General features: G+C 44.5%; 1 protein-coding gene across 4 annotated transcripts in view; it reads right to left on the bottom strand.

Moving 5' to 3' along the window:
• The window catches only part of XPO7 (exportin 7), an 85283-nt gene that overhangs the window by 39698 nt on the left and 24967 nt on the right, over positions 1 to 20618 (bottom strand). For all 4 annotated transcript variants that reach the window (XR_013585939.1, XM_078599437.1, XM_078599439.1 and 1 more), the window contains exons 15-22: positions 10662 to 10735; positions 9972 to 10052; positions 8732 to 8795; positions 7786 to 7894; positions 6867 to 6973; positions 3139 to 3227; positions 960 to 1067; positions 176 to 258 (exon numbers count right to left, since the gene is read on the bottom strand). Coding sequence is in view for 3 of the 4 variants with exons in the window: in XM_078599437.1 (XP_078455563.1) it covers positions 176 to 258; positions 960 to 1067; positions 3139 to 3227; positions 6867 to 6973; positions 7786 to 7894; positions 8732 to 8795; positions 9972 to 10052; positions 10662 to 10735 (715 nt within the window). In the remaining variant the exon portion in view is untranslated. The remainder of the gene's footprint in view (positions 1 to 175; positions 259 to 959; positions 1068 to 3138; positions 3228 to 6866; positions 6974 to 7785; positions 7895 to 8731; positions 8796 to 9971; positions 10053 to 10661; positions 10736 to 20618) is intronic.

Genomic DNA, 20618 nt, shown 5'->3' with positions numbered 1-20618 from the left:
AACCATCGTTTGTTTTAAAACGTCCCTCCACTCTTTTTCGCTATTTCATTTCAAGAGCCCCGGATGAAACGCCCTGGGGCGGGATGGAATGGCCCTGAAAATCGTGTGAGCGCACGTGGATGTTATTCCTGTAAACGGTGCTCGTGTCCCTCCTGCACGGCACGCGCCGGCTTACCGTACGTGGTGATCATTTTGCTGGCCTCCCTGAAGAGCAAGATGCCGTTGGGCGAGATCACATCAAACTGTAACCTCTGGGACCTGCCGGAACACACGCCATTCGTTGGCGCAATTTATTGGACGCATTGATCATCAAAATTACTACTAAATGTCAATCTGTCCAGCTGTAAGCAACAAACGGCGTGAGCACACACACACAGCCTGGCCCACCGGCAAACCAGAGCGCATCAGCAGCAATGGATGTGTATACAGGGGGAGGGGTGGAAAACATGCCACGACCAATGCATCGGATATTTCTTTTTAGTCTATTTTTTAATAAACTGCTTTTTTCTCACTGAAGTTAATCCATCATACTTTGGGCCCATGTGTCTGGAAGCTTTTTTTTATCAGCCGTAACTTAAAACCTACATCGCATTAACGAACGCTATACCTATGCTCAAAATACGAAACACCAATGAATCTTTAATTCGTTCATTTATTTTTTATTATTTTTATTCTTTCCGAAGAAACATACAATCTCAACGCAAATCACTTCGCTTAATCACGCACCATTTTACTTCGGCCACAGCTTTACATTCAAACAACACGAGGGCACGCGTCTTAGGACGGACGGGCTTTCAACTGCCCTCCATTCTCGGTGTCCTCTCTCATAACCCTGCCAAACACTGGGGCGCCCTACGACGCGCACGCCAGCGTCGAGGCCTCTGCCCGCGACACTGAACGCCCCTTGCGGTGTGTGCACGCACGCCTGTGCAGGAGGTCCCCCCCCCACCACCGCTTACCTGTTCTGCACAAGCTCGGCGACTAACTTGAGGATGGGGGTCGTGCAGGCCGGCTCCAGGTACCAGAGCTCGATGGCTCGCAGGAAAACGGGCATGTACGTCGGGTAGCTGCATGCGCGCGAGACAGCGTCGGGCTCCGCTAAGGAAATCAGCGTGGGGCACCGGCCACCTTACACCATGACGTGAATGGGGACCAAGGCACGGGGAGGTACAATCCAACTAATGCAGGTTTTTGTGGACTACTCCAGCCCTGGATACTGTTATACCGCTTGCTTTTGGCAACCACAATAAAAGCTAAAAAAAATTACTAAAAGCGGCTCAGTTTACACACTTCAATATACATTCCCTAATAGAGCAGAACCAGTCCAACAACGAGGCCAGAACCGCACGGTGCACAACACAATGTGTTTGGTTGTAAAGTGAGGGAGAATTAATTACGAATTTGTTTTTTAAAGCACGAGAAATTTTTAGAAATCGCATTACCAGCTGCAAAAGCAGCGCATTCATCAGAAAAAGGATCAAATGAGGCTGCTGGGACCGCTTTTTTGAGGAGTTAAAACCGGCTGTAAAGAGCCAACGCCATTTCCTTACCAAATTGAATCAGGCCACATCAAGCACAACAGGACACCCTTTAATTAAGCAATATAAGGCCAAGCATGTGCACATTATAGGTAATTTGAGGATAGCTGCCGTGTTAGAGGTTGCCTGTGCCAAGAGCTGCAGTTGCAGCAGCTTTGCCCACATCACAATAACAGCCTTTTATTGCATTATTGCAAACACACATTACCCTTAAAATGCATTAAATAGCCATTTAGTGGGGCTCCTGTTCGTTGAAAGCCTAAAATCACGTCAAGTAATTAAAATCTTTCAAAATTAATAATGTACCCTATAAGTAAACCCTGAAGTGAATCAGATTTGCTAAGTAAAGGGCCTTAGCGCATCAAACACATTCTTGCATCATGTAAAAAAAAAAACCTATATGGAGTTTCACTGGGTTCCCTTTTTGCTACTGCGATTTAATCATCAATATTGGGCACAGCCTTTTTGGGACCAGGTTTCTGATGAAAATAAACTCTTAGGTAGCCAACCTAAACATTCGTAGATTCGTCTGGAAAACATTACGTCTGGCGCTGCTGCCTACTGTATTTCCCTGGCAAAGGGTATGCACAGTTGTCCGACCTGAAGGCCATAGGACCTGGGACATGGGGGAGTAGCCCACCATGTAAATGCTCTGTTTGGCATGTGTGGCGGGTCGAATCTTCAGACTTACGGTAGGCAATGCAAACTTGTGCTGGATATTAACGAAACAATGTAAATAACCTCAGACAATGCATTTCTTTGTAACTGCCGAAATCGCTAGATGTTAAGTAATTGTAAAATGTTTGCATTTCCGAGAGCATTGTACCTGCCATGAATCAGTGAGTAAAGAAATTATCGAAGTAAAATATCTCACTCAAAGACGCCCACTGACAATTGTTTGGCACGGCTTCTTGAGTGGCAACTACTGGACCAGCGCTAAAATCTTGAACCGTTACAGCATTGGCTGGGGGGTCGCAATGAGCAGCTGCAACTCAGGGCATAGGCAGTTGGTGTTCAAAGCTCAATGTACACAGGTGTTGTGCTTGCTTCTATAGGTAAGCACCCACTCAGTCGCTTCAGCACAAAAACATGTTTTTGTCAAAGTACGCTCTCTACTGCCATCTTCTGCTGCATACTAAATTATCTACGTTGGCATAAGCCACCTTGAAACGCCTAATAATATTGCTGTTGTGGTCTTTGCTTTTTGCAAACTCATCTGAACAACACGTACAAGTTTTGATTGTTATACCTAAACAAAAAAATAGAACGTGTATCACGCAAAGGGTTAGTCTGCTGCGAAATGACACCTGGCGAAAATAACCTATCTGCACACATTAAGGCGATTAAGCATCCCGATTTTACTTTTTGATGTGGCATTTGTTACGTAAAGTCGAGACTCAACGCGGCGGACAGTGCAAACAAAAGCCAAGGCTGAGGGGAGGAGAGGCATAGAGCACCAGCAGCGTTTAATCCCTGGTAATCCCCATCACTGTATCAGTTAAACGCAGACATGCGTTGTGTGCGCACCTCTGGCAAACAGAGGTGAGCGTCCCATTTCATTGGCGGAAGGAGCAGTGCGTTTACGTTGTGTGAAGGATACAGCCAGTCAAACAGCATCATGTAGCTGGTCTTGCTGTTGAAAGCGAACGCTATTCCTCTTAAGTCCCGCGCGAGTCCGACGAGTGTCCTCTGTTTAAATAGCACAGAACATGGCAACAAGTCAACAAATCACATTTTTTTAAAACGAGTAAACGGTTACATGCGGACTTTTTAAGTATACATTCGTCATGAGCCATGTGCAAACTCTGTTACAGCATTAATCCAGTGATTGAGTGGTGACGCGTTGATTCGTCGGCCAAAATCGATTAGTACGATCGCGATGAATGTATAAAATACATGTAAGAATCGTTTTGCCCAATTAACACAAATTACATGTACATGTTACACTAATATTACATTTAAAACAAAGGCGTGAGCAACATTGTACACTCAAAACAGAACACGTTAGCAACAATACAAATGAGACGACAAAAATAGTTGATTCTTTAATCAAATCGCTACCCTGAATCTTAACATTTCTCCAAATCCCTGGAGCAGTGGGGGGATGAACGATAAGACGCCCAATCATCAGACATTATCTACTGCTGCATACATTTGTTAGTTAATAGAGGCTCTTCAGCTCATGATACATCAGTCGAATTGTAAATGCAAGGTTGAATATTTTTGATTTGTATGTCTTATATGTAATGGGTTCACATCACTCCTGCAGCCATTTTCAGCAGTATATAAAAACAATTGATCGATTCTGTGATTGAATCTGGAGTCTAACTAGCAACAATTCCTGAACTTGGTACTCAGCTGATAGTACACCCTAGTTAAATTCTCTACAGACGAAGTGAGAATTTTACATCTGTAAATGTTTAATGATTAATGCCGAAAATACCTATTGATGAAGTACAGCCTTGACATATCATTAAATCATCACTTACGTTTTCTGCTGCCATTGCATTGCAGTGCCATTGCTTGAGACTGTTAAATGTAAATACTGAGAGTGTTAGACTTCATTAAGAATTATTTTTTAGCTTGGAATGCTTCTGCACTGGGTCCTGATTAGCACGGTTGGCTACATACGGTGCGGAAGAAGTTCAACATACATACAAAAAAATTGCGTTATTATATTATAATAACAATTGTGATTCCTTAGTATGCCGGTCCTGTTAGCTGAGGCAACAGGAGTTCTGCCCATAGTTTCGTACGCGGCACCATGCGCCGAGCCATAATAAGGGACATTCCGCGCGATCCGGAATCGTTTGCTGCTCCGCACTTCAGCCAACTTGAAAGCAGTTGATGCATTGGCCATCGTCAATCAGTAAGGAGCAGCAACCCGTGTCCTGGTGGCTACGCTGCAGCGCGATGAGTGCGCCCTGACTAAGCGCTAAGAATGGATCGGTGGAACGTCATACATTTTCGGATGCTTTTTTTTTTACCCCAACCAGGTGTCATATATCATGGTAAAACAAGCAAAGTTCTGATGTTAACGCTGAATGAAATGCATTGCAAGGTCTGGCTTGAATGCCGGTGGCAATGACAGCTAAGCGAGATTGAAACGCTTCTCTAGGGTGTCGTGAGAAGGGGGGGGGGTCAGTGGTCGAGACGAGAGACGGAGCGGCAGCCGAGGGTAGCAACGTGCCGTAGGAGCTGTCCACCGCTTAGAACAGGTGATTACATTCGTACAAGCGCACGGTGGATTTCTCCATCGCTAAACCATGAGATGGTGATGGCATCGGGATGTCTTCGTGCAGCATCGATCATGTCTGATGACGATGGCAGCAAATGGATAGATGGCAGGGTCTTGCCATTTCTTGTGTTCGGTTTGTTTTTTGGTATGTGGCAGTTACGTGAATTTTGACATAAATCTATCCAACTAGCATTGAACCAGAAGTAAAACAAAAAACATTTTTGTAAAAAGGAACAAAAAAAAAGCATCGGACGAAGAAATAAAAAACATCAAACAAAAAAAAGATGGATTGAAATTTGAGTCCGGTTAAGCATTTAGCAAAGTTGGCACTCAGTGTCGCGTGTAACGTTACCCGTCGCTTGTGCGCAAATCTCCGCACGAACGCACTTTCACCATTCCTCACCCCGCCGCACTGCCAGTGCACCTGGCTCCGTCAGGTGTACTCGGTCCGATGCTCCCGACATTGCTTTATTAGCATGTCTAACAACATTTAATTACCTGAATATTTACAACCCTTTTTGTTAGCCTATTAAAGAGAGCAGACCTCCAAGTCAATGGCGATGCGCTGACACACGCAGTAATTGACGCGCGGCTCCAAATAATAAATACAATAACGCCACCGCCAACCAAAATAAATAAATAATTCGGACAGGGCACGGGTGCAATGAAAGAAGGAAATTGCTGCGACTAGTTCTGCAAAAGAAAAGCACCGTGGAAACAGGTGAGGACCTGGCCTGTAATTAATCACACGGTGTAACAAAGGGGTCCGGACAGGCCCGCGAGGCCTCCCACTCGGAATTTACACGCGCTTTTATTAACTGCAGCTAAAAGGGAGAGCGCAACAAATAAATTTCAAATACATTATTCATGCACGGCAGAGCCCGCGGGCCAGGCCTAGAGGGGCGGGTGCCCAATCAAACAGCTGCTCCTGCACGATACGCCTGCCAATCAAGCAAACAAACAAACAGCCGACGACGACGACGACGACTAGCCCCCGAGCGCATCGCCACCAAAGCGCACACACTGCCACACACACTGCGCGAAAAGCCGCGCGGGCCCACGAAGCCACACTGGGTGGCAGGCCCTCCATCAACCGGTGAGCCTGTGATGACGACATCTGCACAAAAGCGAGGCTACAGCAGGTCTCGTGGGCCGGGCAGGGTGCATCATCCCACATTAACCGATCGATGAATGGACACGATGGTTGTTGCACAATTTACAAATGAATGGGGATTGGTTCAACGTAGAAAAATGATCTGCGGCTGAAGCATGAGGCCTGATCTAAACACGCTTATTAATAATGATGCTTGACTTTTATTTAGAATGTCAAGAGAATGATCAAATGGTACTATATCATAGGCTCGGTTTCTTCACTCACTTGACTGCTCGTATGGCCGGCTACAGTCATCTGCCATCTAAATTTCATCCGTTTATCAGGGTCAGAAAGAGGGTCTTTCACTGCGATGCTCAGCCAATTAATTTTTTAAGCAGGGCTTTACACTTGGAAAGAAAATAAAGGACCCAGAAATTACCCACACATACCATGATGGCATAAGACTCAATAGTTCAACACAGATGAGTTCACAAACTCACTTACTCTACTGCCATCTCCTGACCAACTTGTAGGCCAGTGAATTTGAGAGCTTCACAAACCTACGGGATCCACCAAAAACTGCCTCCACTATGCGTGTGTGCCACCATGACCAGCACTTATGGCAGGGATAAAAACCCTTATCCTTACCGATGGCCAAGGACTTTAAATTATCATTAGCAGGCCACACATTAATCCACACCTTAGTCAGTGACTGAGCGCACTAATATTAGGAACATAGTGTTGCCAGGTTGAAAATAGTCCCGTTTAGTACACAATGAGTGCGGCTACGATACATGCAGTGATGGATTAATATCGTGTGCCTGTTCCAAGTGGCAGACCTCATGTGACCATGGGTCATGTGACATGATACTAAGTGGATGTGGCCTGCGTGCTGGGTGGTAGGTTCCCACCCCTGGCTTATGGCATACACACCTTAACAAAGGTGGTTAGATGCCACTATGATGTGCAGGGAAAGCCATGGAGCAAGAGCCATTACCTTGGCCTCTTCCTGGTTGAAGTTGCTGGAGTTGAACATTCGTACCACGACTTCGAATGCTGCCGTCAGCGGGAGGATGAATTGTTCAAACTGGTCTTCGTCCTCGCCTGAGTGAAAAAACATTTTACGTTTCAACGAGAGGCAGAGACAGTGGTTCTGATTAACAGATACGCAGGGCCGTTAAAAAGGCACGTGCGTACTTTTCAATTACCACAAAGTACGAATTTGTACCTGAAAATTGGTAATTGCTATGCAGATGAAAAAATAAGTTAATGATCGCAGCAATGAAATCCATGACAATTTCGCACCCCCCGCCGGTGATTAATTGTCACAATTCAGGATCGTGATTTAATTAAATAGATAATTTTTTTAACAGTGGTGTGTTATAGCGCCTCTAGTGGCCGCACGGGTCATGTGAAACTATAACGTACAATTGCTGAAGTGGGCAATTGCTGAAGTGGGCAATTGTTTCTTACTGTGGTTGTGCCACCTGATGACGGACGCTTGTGTTGCGCCCGAAACGTCGTGATTTAATTTATTTTATACCGACGTGACTTTACCGAAAGAACCAAAGAGTATGGATCCCTGCAGTCACAAAAACTTCAAATCTAGATTATAACGTACAATGTATATCATGCATGTATTGTAAACGCAAAAATATTTTTAAGAGAGGAATCAATGCAACAATGTGGCTTCACTGGACCAACTTTCAAAATATATAAAACATTAAGTCAAAGATATTGAAATTACATTTGTCTATTGAGAAGCACAATGTATCACCAGAGGTCGTATTTTCTTTAGCAACTCGTATTTTCTTCAGCAACTCGTCTCACGGATGATTCATCATGAGAGCAAACTGGTGCTAACGGTGCCGTGGAAAGTTGGGACCAGCACTGGCGAGTAGACCATTCTAACTTACCCAGATCGACGATGAGCAACCGTCCCAGTGCAGTGTAGAAGGTGGTACGGCAACGCATGTCGCTCAAGCTTGATTGGCTGTTGATACCCAAGAAAGGGAAGTGCTCGCTCTGCACACACACACGCACACGCGCGCATACACACGGACGGTATCACCTTGCATGTGTAATAATACCATCGGAGGTGGATCAGAGGTGGATAATGCCACTAATGTTTGTCACAGCAACAATGAACAGCTAAGATGCTGGGTTTTAACACGGATTACAGCTGCCTGTGATTAAACTGGGCTCTGACAAGTATAAGTTGATAGTGTAAACCTAGTCAGTGATGACTCGTGAAAAAATTACCACATGAACCCCACAATAAAGCTCTTAAAAACCATGCTTTTCCATTGGTTGGATCTGAAGACCTGTACAAGCATTGATGTGTAATTGCTCAGAAAAGATGGCTAACTCCCTTTGTGTAATATGATGTCTAGTATGAAGTCATACATGCACACATACCAAATACTTGGGGGTGTATCCTAGAATTAGATGTGGTGTTCACTTAGTTTGGTTAATGATGGTCGGTGGGTGAAATGGTTTGGTTTGATTGCCACACAACACTCTTTGCAGGGTCTATAAAAAGTGCTCCAATAATGGTGATAATGGTAGCCGATTGAAGTAACTGCAGAAAGTTCTGTGCCAAGATTTTCGGAGATGCTATTTGACACAGAGATGTGCACTGCTATCTGCAAGACTGGCATATTTCCCATTCACATTTCTCATCGCATGCCCCGAATATGAGCGTTGGAATATGAGAGAGAGAAAAAACACAGCGCGGGCAGTGGAAATTGTTAGTGATGAACGAGTGGAACAGCTGCTTTGTAACAAAACCTCTTTTAAAAGCTACGCAGGAGGCAGAGCACGCGTCACAATGTATTTTGTACTCCACGTGCGAGTACTCACCGTGTGGTTTTTCAGCATGAATTGTACGGCGGTGAGCTTGACCAGTTTCCGCACGCTGCTGTAGGTGAGCCGCATTAAGGAAATTGAAGGGCGATCGCACGTCAACATGCGTGACACGCGTCAAACACTTGGGGGGGGGGGGGGGGGGGGTCTTATCAACTTTTAAAAGTCAAACCGAAGCCACTATTCATTTGTTGGTAAAAATGTTTGGCAAACATTTCATGAACGAGGTGGCTAACATTGCCGACAGATGGTCTGCAACCAGTGGTGGGGACATTGCGGCCATTTCGTACGGCGCGTGGCCCACTTGAGGCATCCACTTCGAAACGGCGCGCAAATTCTATTTATCTGGCGAAAAATTTTCGTACGATTTGATCACGCTCAGTCACTTTTATCGATCGAGGGGCATCTTATATTATAATCGGTGGCCACATACGTTATTTTTCCGGTCGTTAAGACATAATGCTACAGTGCGTATGTATGTTGAACTGCTTTCGCACCGTATGTAGTCAACCGTGCTAATCAGAGGTGCGGGGGAAAGACAACGAACTTAACAACAAAAAGCAGTTCTAAAGAATTCGGTTTCAATGTAAATTTAAAAGTGGCTTCCTAATACAGCGTGCTTGAAAAAAATGTGAACACATGTGAGAATTTGCAATAATAGCACAAAACATGTGCCTCCGGGCTCTGGAGACCACCTGAAGAAGATTCCAGGCATGCGTTGACAATGATGGCGAACAAGTGGAAACTGACTTTTTGAAGCTATTAACATACATTTGTTATCATGTTACAGTGTATTATCCATTCTTTTTCCATTAAAAACGATAATCCCATATAAGTGTTAACATTTTTTTGAAGCATCCTGTATTGTTTGACCTGCCAAAGGCATTGGAAAGTCCTATCAGGCTCTCTCAGTAAGGCGAAGGTTCTCCACCGCTGGTGTACAGGCAAAAGAATCGTGGCATTATCACGCACACAAAAGGATCCCATTAGAAATAGACGGATGTTCACCCAGGCGCTACGGCCTTCCAGTTTACAAACATAAATTTCACCACATCCGATCCAGCACTTGGACACGCATGTGGCGATCCGAGATGTTATCTCGCTCGAGACGTGCTTGTCAGACCGAATTCGGATGTGTTTTACGAGGAAGCTGGCCTCGCTGACCTACTACTTCCTCGCGCTGCGCCCCAACGTAAACACGGGTGGCACTCGCACAACGAGCCCAGGAAAAGGATATCCGACAGAGAGGTCGTTGAGCAGGTTGAGGGTCCTGGAGAGGATGGGCTCGCTCCGGCCCCAGTACTTCAAGTTCGTGATACTGCAGAACACAAAGACACTCGGCGCATTTAGGCTGTCGTGACCGCCTCAAGCAGGCCTCCATTCATTCACAGCGATGCCGTTTATTAACGACACTTCAGAAGCACTAAAACGTCCCGACAAAAAAATTCGTAACTTATGAGGAGCTGTCCAAAGTTTTGAGAACGGAATATTATATTCATGCAGACTTGTGTTTATTACTTTATTTTTCACTGTAGTCCTCTGTGTTAATACACTGCAATATCACACAGTGTATTATTATATGAACAGGGCAACAAAACGGGGCTTCAGAAAGATTGCTCCCCTGCTCCAGAGATAGCCCTTTCAATATGAAGCTATCTTGACATCGGTTCAGTGGGATCTTTTTAAAGAATCATATGCATTGCCTTCTACCATAATAGGTTAAAAAAAAATGTGCGCATTTTACAAATTCAAACAAAATAAAGTGAAATAATAACAGTCTGCACAGGATATGAATCTTGGCTGGTTGAGTGCAATCGCTTGAACTCAACATCACCTGGAAAGAACTCTAATTGTAAAGACTAGTGTGATTCGTGTCTGAGACACGTACGTGTGTAATGAGCTATGTGGCACAACGCTTGATACTTACATTTTACCGATGAAGACACTCAACACCATCGTCTCATCATTTAGCCCGAGAACCTCCGAGAGCCTTTTGTAAACCTGCGTACGCCAATGACATTTCGTAAGGTCACGGTGTTACAATGATACCTTACAGGAGCATGTTAAGTCCCACAACGTGGCATAACACATGTTATGGTCAGAGTTCTCGAGTGTGCTGATGTGACATGCGCCCAGACAGGGGCAAATTCTACGAATTTGCTCGTACATTTCAGACACGTGAAATGTGGACGTGGATATTTATTCGTACACTGAGCGGATTGTTTTTTTTTACTCATGTATAGTATATGAACAAATGAGGGACAGTAACTGAGATTTAACTAATTTGTCCACTTTTCTCAGCAAGAAAGACACACTCAGAAACATACCATGGTATCGCACGTACTCAGGCAAACAGGCTTCATCCACGCCGAACTGGTGATGTCAGTTTCATGTACGAGTTAAACCAATTACTTATTAATTTTTCAGCATTCATTTATTTTTGAATGTGTATGTTTTATTTTTTATTATTTTATTACTTCCCTTCTACGTGACTTTACCGAAAGAACCAAAAAGATGAATCCCTGCAGTCACGAAAGCTTTAAATCAAAATTTATGTGAGGCTGCTTAATTTGTGGAACTGTTCTTAGGTGAATGGATTGACCACTCATGTTGTATTAATGCTACCGGTTGACGGTAACGGAGGCACTCTGGAAAGCCCTGGCTGCTTCATTTATCCTCATGTTTATTGAACGACAAAGTGCTGCTTATATAGTTTGATATAATACTTCAACAATCATCAACACTTACTGTTCACTTCCATTAACGTGCATTACATATTTATTTCCAATGAAAGACTCCCATTAACAATAATGTAACTTTACACCAGCTTGTTACCAGAACTTATGCCCCGACCCCACAAAACACATTTGAAATGCTAAAAGGATTTCTCCCCTTGCTTCAATAGAAGGCCCTTTCAATACAAAACCATTTCAATTAGCTTAAACTGGCGCATGCAATTACAGTTTGGCGGATGCGGGCAGTCATTCGGGCAGACTGGCGGGCTTGCATCTGTGCGGCCGTCTCCGTTTTTAAGATTTAAAGCTCAAGGGAAAGCGAGGCAGACACTGGGATTAAGCAGAAAAAGCAAACACAAACACAGGAAGGCTAAACAAACATCAACAAACACGCCTCCAGCGGGCTCCCAGTCACAGCGGCAGCCACTACCATTCGGCTCGGCCTCATTCTCCCGACACCCCATCACTCCTCCGCTAGCCTTTATCTGGCATCGTGCCTCTGCCAGTCTACCTGATACCTCGCAGCCCTGCTTCGGAAACCACCCCCTCCAATCCCAACCCCACCACTGCCCCCTTTAGTCTTCATTCCACGGCGTAAATGGCACACACCAAATATGTACAAGACAAATGAACTGGTAGGAAATACACACCAGACAGCCTCTGTGGCGCAGTCCCCAAGCAATGTCTCCAGGTTATCCCGAATGACCAAAGAGAACCATCTGCAGGCTCATTCCAGTCCAGCGGAATACGAAGGATTACCCTCGCTCTTTACTATAGATTCACACAAGCACTGCATGCAAAATTCTATAACAATGCAAAATTCTATAACAATAATAATGTCGTGTATTTACGCAGGGAAGACTTCTGAGCCCGGATACTCATTTTCTAAAGGTCCTGCATTAGGATGCCTGGCCAATTCCGATGTAAAGGATGTTGTTTCTGCTCTTAGAACACTCAAGTACCCAGAAAAAATCTATGAAATGAGAAGACTAAAAGGTCTGAACCGACAGGTCCATGAACCACCTCGTGGTACTGCTATCTCCTGGCCACTCAGCAGTCCATTGGGTTTGGAAGTCCCACAGAGCAGTGTGATCGACTAATCCTCGTCTCCAAAGCACTGGATGGTGGAGATATTGCCAGTAGACACATAGATTATCTTTAAAAATATATATTTAAACTGCAGCAATACTATTTTCATTTGTGACAAAAAATATGCTGAAAAATTACCCCAATTATTTTGAATTTTACATCAGCTAGTAAATCAAGTCAGCTCTTAGTAACCTTCATTATAATTTCTAGTTTTAAATAAGATCATGCAGTAAAACCAATACGCAAGTTGTCTCAATCACAAATGTGTTAGAAGAATAACGCAATAAACAACCTATTTCACCATCTCGTGCCGACGAGCGAGGTGAAATATGGTGAAACAACCCGCACGCATGGCGCAACGTGGGAGGGAGGCCTTCACCCAGCAGTGGATTGCCAACGGTCCATGCATTACATTATTTGATGGAGAAAAAACTACGCAGTAGGCTAAAAGTAAGCTTCACCTCCGGCATGTAAATATGCTGTTATTGACCTCAACCAGCAACGTCAATATCCACCAAATTAAGTAGCTGCGAGCTAAATAAGAGCACAGAACGTAATGAAAACGTGGAAGGTGTTAAGCAACAGCAATTAGAGAGGCAAACTTATTTCCTTGGGTCTTACTATTAATGAGCAATAAGCAGCACAGAGGCCCAATAGAGCCTTCAAACATGATTAATTGGCATAATATTCATCCGCGCCAATCAGGATAATTAATCTTTGTAAATCTAATAAAAGCCCATCGCCTCAAGTCAGCCGGGTCCCCGGTGAGCTGGGAGGAGAGCCCGGTCGTTGAGTTGCTGTCAGGAGCAATACAGGAGGCGTCTGAGGGGCGGTGGCTAAGCTGCACGGTGCTGGTTCTGGCAAATGTCACCGTAACATGGGGCCCCATTGCAGATGCTTTCAGAGCCCGCAAGCTCAATTTCAAGCGTCAAGTTCTAAAGACAACCCAACCGCCCGGTCTCGCGTTTCAGCCAGCGCCCCAAACACGACGCTCGCCACGGTTCCGAATGGCAAAGGGCGCTCCCGTGGAATTGAAGGTGATGTGTTTTGTGGAGGAGCGAGATACACTTTTTTAGATATTCCATCAATACAAAGTGGCGATTTGTCATAATTTGGCATGAATTATTTGAAGGGTTGGCATTGTCTTAACCTAATAGACGTCAATCACTGTTGTAAGATTGGCAAAGATGCAACGTTGATACCTGCCAAAAAGAATCACCTGCTTGACATCGCATCGGAAGCAAATTATTTAAATGCACATTTGATCATTACGCGCACAGCGAAATTCGATAATGCACAGAGCATGCGCTTGCTTTTTAAATGCACGCCCACAAATCTGTGCAAGTCCTGCTAAATTACTAAACAACGTATTAGCCTATACGGGTCAGAAGATGAATTGCTTTACAGCTGTTTAACATTCGGATTCAACGGTAATTTTCGGCACTAAAACCCGCAATTACTCTTCGGTATAAATCAGCACTTAATTACGCGTGCGAAATACCTCCACAGTCGCGCGAAATGAAAAGAACCGCGCATTGGCATGGACGAATCGGACAATGAAATTTGGGCACCGCACTAGTTTAATTTAAAGCCAACAACTGGATGGCACTGCTGGAAAAGAACCTGAACCCGGTATGAAATGTTAATGACCAGGACAAGCCATCCGACTCAACAAGCGGCAATGTCACATTGAGCATGAGGCTCATAGCGTTTGTTTGGCAACTGTGGTGACAGTCGGGACATAATATCCGGTAAAAAGTTGGCAAATTCTAACCAACACTCATCCCAACTGGCAGTGGTTGATTGTCTTAATCGTGCCAGCTGTGTATACGGGCTGTGTGCCAGCGTTTTGTTTTCGAAGAGAAGAGACACACACACTTAAGACCATTGATTTTTATAATACGGAAGAAGGGTGGTCAGGTGTTAGTACAAGGACAATACGAGTTGTGAAAAGTGTCCCATCACATTATCATTACATCAGGATAATTTTCACATGAGAAATGTGTGCAAGTCCACACACATATACCGGGAATCTTATTCATTTGTCGCATTTACCAATGTGCAGACAATTAAGAACACTTTCCTACATTTCAGTTGTCACTGGAATTCAATTGTGTACAGCATCGAGGAGTAATGTGCATTTTTGCCAGGATATACTCACATGGCCCCGCCCGCCAATCACACGACATCAAGCAGCCTCACCATTACAAGCTCAGCAGCGCAATCGCACAAGCAATTAATATTTGACAAGCATGGCAAATAAAACAGTTGTCGTGCCTTTGAGGTCTATATATATACACACACATTTCAACCGTTAATTATCATTCATCAGTTTCAGAACTTAACGAAAGCAGGGCATACCAAAATGAAAAAGAAGCTTCTTGCAGGCATTGAAGCATAACTTTTAGATTACCGAAGGCACACGCATATCTATTTTACTGGCCGACATCAGGGGCTCCCACACAACAGCAAAAGTAAGGAAGCCCTGTCCATTATGTGCATTCCTTGTATTCCTCTGTGCATAGGGTCATAAATCAAAATAGTCGCATAAAGACACGTGCAGTATAAATATTAAATAAAACAGTCATGCTGATAAGGGGGATATTATTTTAGGAGGCGCTTAAACTTGCGCCGTCGCTCAATGCTGGCAACTGAGTGACGTGCATATAATTACGGCGACAGTCGCCGGAATTACGTGATGTTTCGCTCCGTGACAGCGCCGTTATTAAACTCGCAGCTCAGCCGCGCTCTCGCCGCGCACAAGGTGAGAAAGGGGAACGGAGAGGGGGGCGGGAGGCGGAGGGGGTGGCGGCCTCCCGAACCGACGCACATCCGAAGCACGGACACAAAGAACGGGGCCGTCCGTAGCGCACTTCCAGCGCAAGGTGCAGAACGATTCAACGAGCACTGCAGCAGCGACTGACCGAGCTGCGTTCTTCACACAGCAGCATTAGCCAGAAACATTTTTGAATGTAGCTTAACAGTGTAATTGGGCTGACTGAGAGCGACACGCGAAGACAATTAGAATGCACTCACTTTGAGCGAGCTGTTCCCTTTATAAATCAATAGCAAATTCCCTTTGCCCTTTAACCTTGAGTATTGACCCAACATCTGCCTACGAACTTAAATTTCAGCTTCTTAATGCGGAGCAAGAGGTCTATTTTTTCTGGAATAACCGACCTATGTGCTTTCCAGCAGACGTCATGATGATATATACTAATGCATAAACAGCTATTAATTTAAGGTGACACGACTACGGCTTCACCATTCAAAATGGCCATATTTGTACCCGACATTTTCTCACAGTATATATACACTTTATCATTTACGTGCGCATCCAGTCGATGTACATTTGTTATTTTAATGTTTAACAACTTTGGGTGTCATTACCTTAAACTTTAAGGCAACACCTAAGTCCTACCGACGTAATTACTCGGAGAAAGGAGCAACGGTTCTTCACCAGGGCTCCCCGTTAGCCTCCCCGTATTTATTCTTTTAACAACGTAACATCAGAACTGCTCCCTTGTCAAACATAACCCTTAATTTAGTTCCCCCTCATCACAAACTCCCACTTTATTACTGCGGAAAAAGAACAAGTCAATTCCTTCTTCCCTAAATCGAATTTAGACGCGACTCGGCTGGGGCGGCGGGAGAAGGCCCTGCTATTCCCAATAGAACTGCTCGGGGTTTATTGTTATTTAAAGAGAAGACATCCCCCCTTCTCTAGCACCTAATAACTAACAGTCCCACTTGACAGATCGCACCCCGAAGGCAAACCTGGCGTTATTACAACAGCCGGTCGGAGCTCCCCGGCCCCGCAGCGCACCAACCATCAATTCCTCATTATGCCCGTACTCCGACCGCTGCCCAAAATTTATTATGATTTATGAAACACAATCAGGGCAAGCTTCGGACAGATATTAAGAAATAGTGCTCGCCTTGATAGAATTCCAAATTGCGGCAAAGCCTTCGAGATGTGCGGTCCCCCCTGCCCTTTTGCTTGTTTTCTTCGTTGGCTATAATAAAGTTTAATTTCCCCAACACACAAGATAAATCTACACCGTCAGGGTTCTGGCAAATGAAGATAAAGCGTGGACAGGGATGGGGAATTGCGTACATTTTGGGGGGAAAGGATGCGCTCGCGTGGGTGAAGAGGGCCGTGAAGTTAAAATGCTTTCAAACACCTCGGACTGCAGGGTGGGGGGGGGAAACATCATTGTTCAGGATGCGAGTGGTGGCAAGTATTCAGTTGTTCCTCTTCCATTTCCCAAAAAAACACAAAATGGTCACACATAATTCCTTATCTGCAATTTCCTTTCAAATTTCGCCTACTATGCAATATTAATGGTTCCAGACGCACACACACACAAAGAAATTCGCTAAGAACTTCAATATGTAAGGGAAATTACGAGAAGGGTAATAATTTTTCAAAAACCTCCAGCACACGTGGAATGATTATATGTAACGACGGTAAGGTTTATTACGGCTGGTGCCATGCGGCAGCGCCAGGGCGTCCAAGTGCCGTCACGGTTTCTTTTCGAGAAACGCACGCTCCCTTTTCAGCGACATTTAAATCCCCATTTAATTGTCAATTAGTTCCCCTGCCTGCCAAGGCTGGTGGCCAACCGAGGAATCCATGCACCGATAGGATCCCACAAGGGCCAACTTAGGAATCCATGCACCGATAGGATCCTGCAAGGGGCGGGGGGGTGGACGCTTGGACCGTTCGATGCATCACACGCTCCTCCCACCCGCGGCCCACTCCCTCAAAATAACTAAGGTGCAGAATATTTTATCTGATACATTCTCAGAGGAGAATACATGTCCACATGGGCCGCAGGGATGGACGCAACTGAAGGATACTTGCTTCTTCGCACAGATAAACACTGCAGTTAATTTGTTTGCCTTCCCAGGGGCTAAATAACAGAAATGTGGCTGAAATTACAGCGAATTTAGGCATTGGAGAGCCCGGGAGTAAACTCGGATTATGCCGGGTGGCAGCACAGTGTTGGTCATGGAAACTGCATGACCAACACTCCGCAAGACATCCCAAAGCATTGCAATCGCCATTACCCTCTGAGTAAGTGCAATGCAGCGTTGTGCCAGCACACACGTTCTGGTAAGCCTTAACTATTGATGGGATCTCCGTGAATGGGCAACAGTGATTAAGATGTCCTAATCTTAATCACTTATTCATCAACAGCCTTCTCACAAAGGAAAATAAACACACAGCTAAAAGTTTGAGGCAGTCTTGACGAAAGCCAGCCTCTCCAACTGCTGGCTGAGCCTTTGAACTGAATTTCTGGCTCCAGCAAAAGAGCCAGCATCCTCTTAGGCAGACACTGCCATTACTCTTTAAATGAATTTGTCAGCATATTTATGCCTGCAGAGCTGCTTAAAAAATAGGAAAGGAGAAAAAAATATCACTATAATTTAAGCCATTAAATATTTTCCCCCATAAAATGTATGTGCACTTCAAATAGAGTTTTGTTTTTAAATACATTTTTTGTATGGACTTCAACCCAAAAAAGTTATTTATTAAGGGTTTTCCCCATAGTGAAAGAGCTCCACTTTGTCAATGTTTGGATACTATAATGGTACTCATTTTAATTAATGTACCTGCCAAGAGGACATCATGAATACGAGTACGCTAGCAGAGAAGGCAGGCGGCAGATATAGGCAATTTAGTCATTCCCAGATTGATGTGCTGAAGTTAAGTATAGCTGCACATTTTCTTTATTCATCCTCGGAAGACCCACCGGCTAACACAGCAGGACATACAATGCTTCACCCAGTGTCGTTTTAATTCGCCTGCATTTTTTATAACTATTAAGGAATGCTGGCAGCCCCATGTAGAGATAGCATGAGCCATTAATCGCTTACTCTAAGAGTAAGGGCCTGCTAAACCCCTACTGCCATTCTACACCACTTACTGGGCAGCTAATAATGATGCATTGATTAATCGATTATAATTTATTCTTGAGCTTGGAACGTATGCATCAAATCAAAATATATTATTTCCGATTAATGCACAAAGTATGCAAGAATTACATTTAGGCTTGCGGTACAAACAATAATGTAACAACCTCACAAAAATATGAGAAAATGCAAGCGGTATGGTGAAAAACAGACAAAAAATCCATTCTGGAATGGAATTGCGACCACAGATTGTGAAGCTGAATCCTGACAATTCACCAAAACATACCGCACCTTATGAAGCTCCACATTGGGCCGGAATGCTACAAAACATTTTCAGCATTCACTTGAAAGGACTGAACAAAAATATTTTCCACCCAATCCTCTTCAGCGATGGAAGCTCCCGAAAGGTCGCGTGATGGCCATGCGCCCGGATTAATAAAGACTCGTTAAAACAGAACTAGCAAACTGGTGGCATGGCATCGTTGAGATGGGTCCTGGTGAACGGAACGGAATCGGGCCCTAGGTTGTCCAAATTTCCCCCCCTCCCCCATTCGTAGCCAGGCACCTCTGTCCTGTAGGCCCTGGTGCAGTTGCACCGCCTGGTGTGAAAGCCCGGTCATACAACTCTCCATCAATTTCCACCCCCCCCCCCACTTGCCCCCTCCCACCTCCCCAATCATGACAGTGAGGAGAACCAAAATCTCAAAATAGCATCAGTGCTAATGATGAGAGAGCGGGAGGCAGAAGAGGGGGATAGAGGGTGGTGGGAAGAAGAAAAAAAACTACGCCGAGCACCATGGACTTCCTGTTGCTGATGCTTACCAGAAAAGGCGCTTACAAGAAACAGAGGAGGACCTTGATGGCATCTCCCATGTCCGTTTATTACAAGTAAAGGTCAATAGTTGGCAAAGCGTGGCTTTTAGGCTTTGTAAACCCCAGGCCTATTAATTCTTTGCAGTCTAGACACACTTGACAGCGAAATCAATACTGTAGCCTCAACTCTGAACTCAGAATGTATTGTGCACATACAAAACAAGATAATAAAAGCTTTTTGTCATTTTCGGCAAAAGACAAATTGCATACGGTTTATGCAGCATTGTTTTCCATTTTTGTGGTTTGTATCGTAATACCAATTGCTATATAATTAACTGTTAATACCACATTTCGCAAGCTGGACCTCGACTCAAAATTTTACTACAAGGCCAAAGGCAATCTGTTGCAATGTGCGGCAAGCTATAGGTCATGTGCAAGGAGTCGCACGGGACTGCAGGAGAAGCATTATTTATCTTGGACAAGCATATATGTAGGTCATTACAAATGTGCTTGTGTTTGTCTAAAGTTCACACACTTTTATATGCCATCACCGAAAGTTCATACACCTTGGTCTCGCTTCACACATTTTGGGTCTCATTTTTCAGCCAGCATGCAAAGTGCAATTGTAAAGAATGCATGATTAAAAATGTCGTTTAATTGTAAGCCACGGCGTTATTGCATTCTTAAATTGCCCAACAAAATATGCGGTAAACGTACGGCAAAAATACAACCGCTATTAAACTTTATTCAATTGTGATGCCACTAACGATGAAATTCTCCAACGATAATGGCTGTCATTTTTCAGAGAGGGGCCAATATTGCGTTGCAAGGTCACAAGCGAAATTAAAGCTCCGAGTAATTTGACTGGTGGCACAACAAAGGGGTTAACGGGTGAAGTGATCAGAGCAGCAGCGCCAGGAGCCTCACTTGCGAGAAAATGGGAGCCAGTCAGCGTGTGGCATTTATAAAACAGCCCGAGTATGTTCCCGGGGCTTTATCAGTCAAAAGAATACGGCAAGAGAACTGGCAAATCCTCCCCCCGGACTCATTCGCACGTCACCACAACACACTAACCGTCTGCAGGTTACGCCTCTGACAGTAACGAAGATAGATGCCTGTTAAAATTCAGACTTGCTCTCTCAGGCCACCACTCAGGCCAGCACTCGTTCTTTACTCAACAGCACTCCCTTCCGTGTTTAACACCTCCACAAACAAAAATATAGCGCCACCTTCGACAAACTTGACTGAGATAATTGAACTTCCCACGGGCTGAAAATTACAGCCCGAAAGCGGCTAAACAGAATTGAGTATATTCAGAACGGCATAAG

Source organism: Lampetra planeri, chromosome 12 (genome assembly GCF_965212315.1).
Source record: "Lampetra planeri chromosome 12, kcLamPlan1.2.h2, whole genome shotgun sequence".
Taxonomy (NCBI): domain Eukaryota; kingdom Metazoa; phylum Chordata; class Hyperoartia; order Petromyzontiformes; family Petromyzontidae; genus Lampetra; species Lampetra planeri.
The sequence above is the reverse complement of the archived record's forward strand: the minus strand, read 5'-3'. Positions and strand labels throughout refer to the sequence as shown.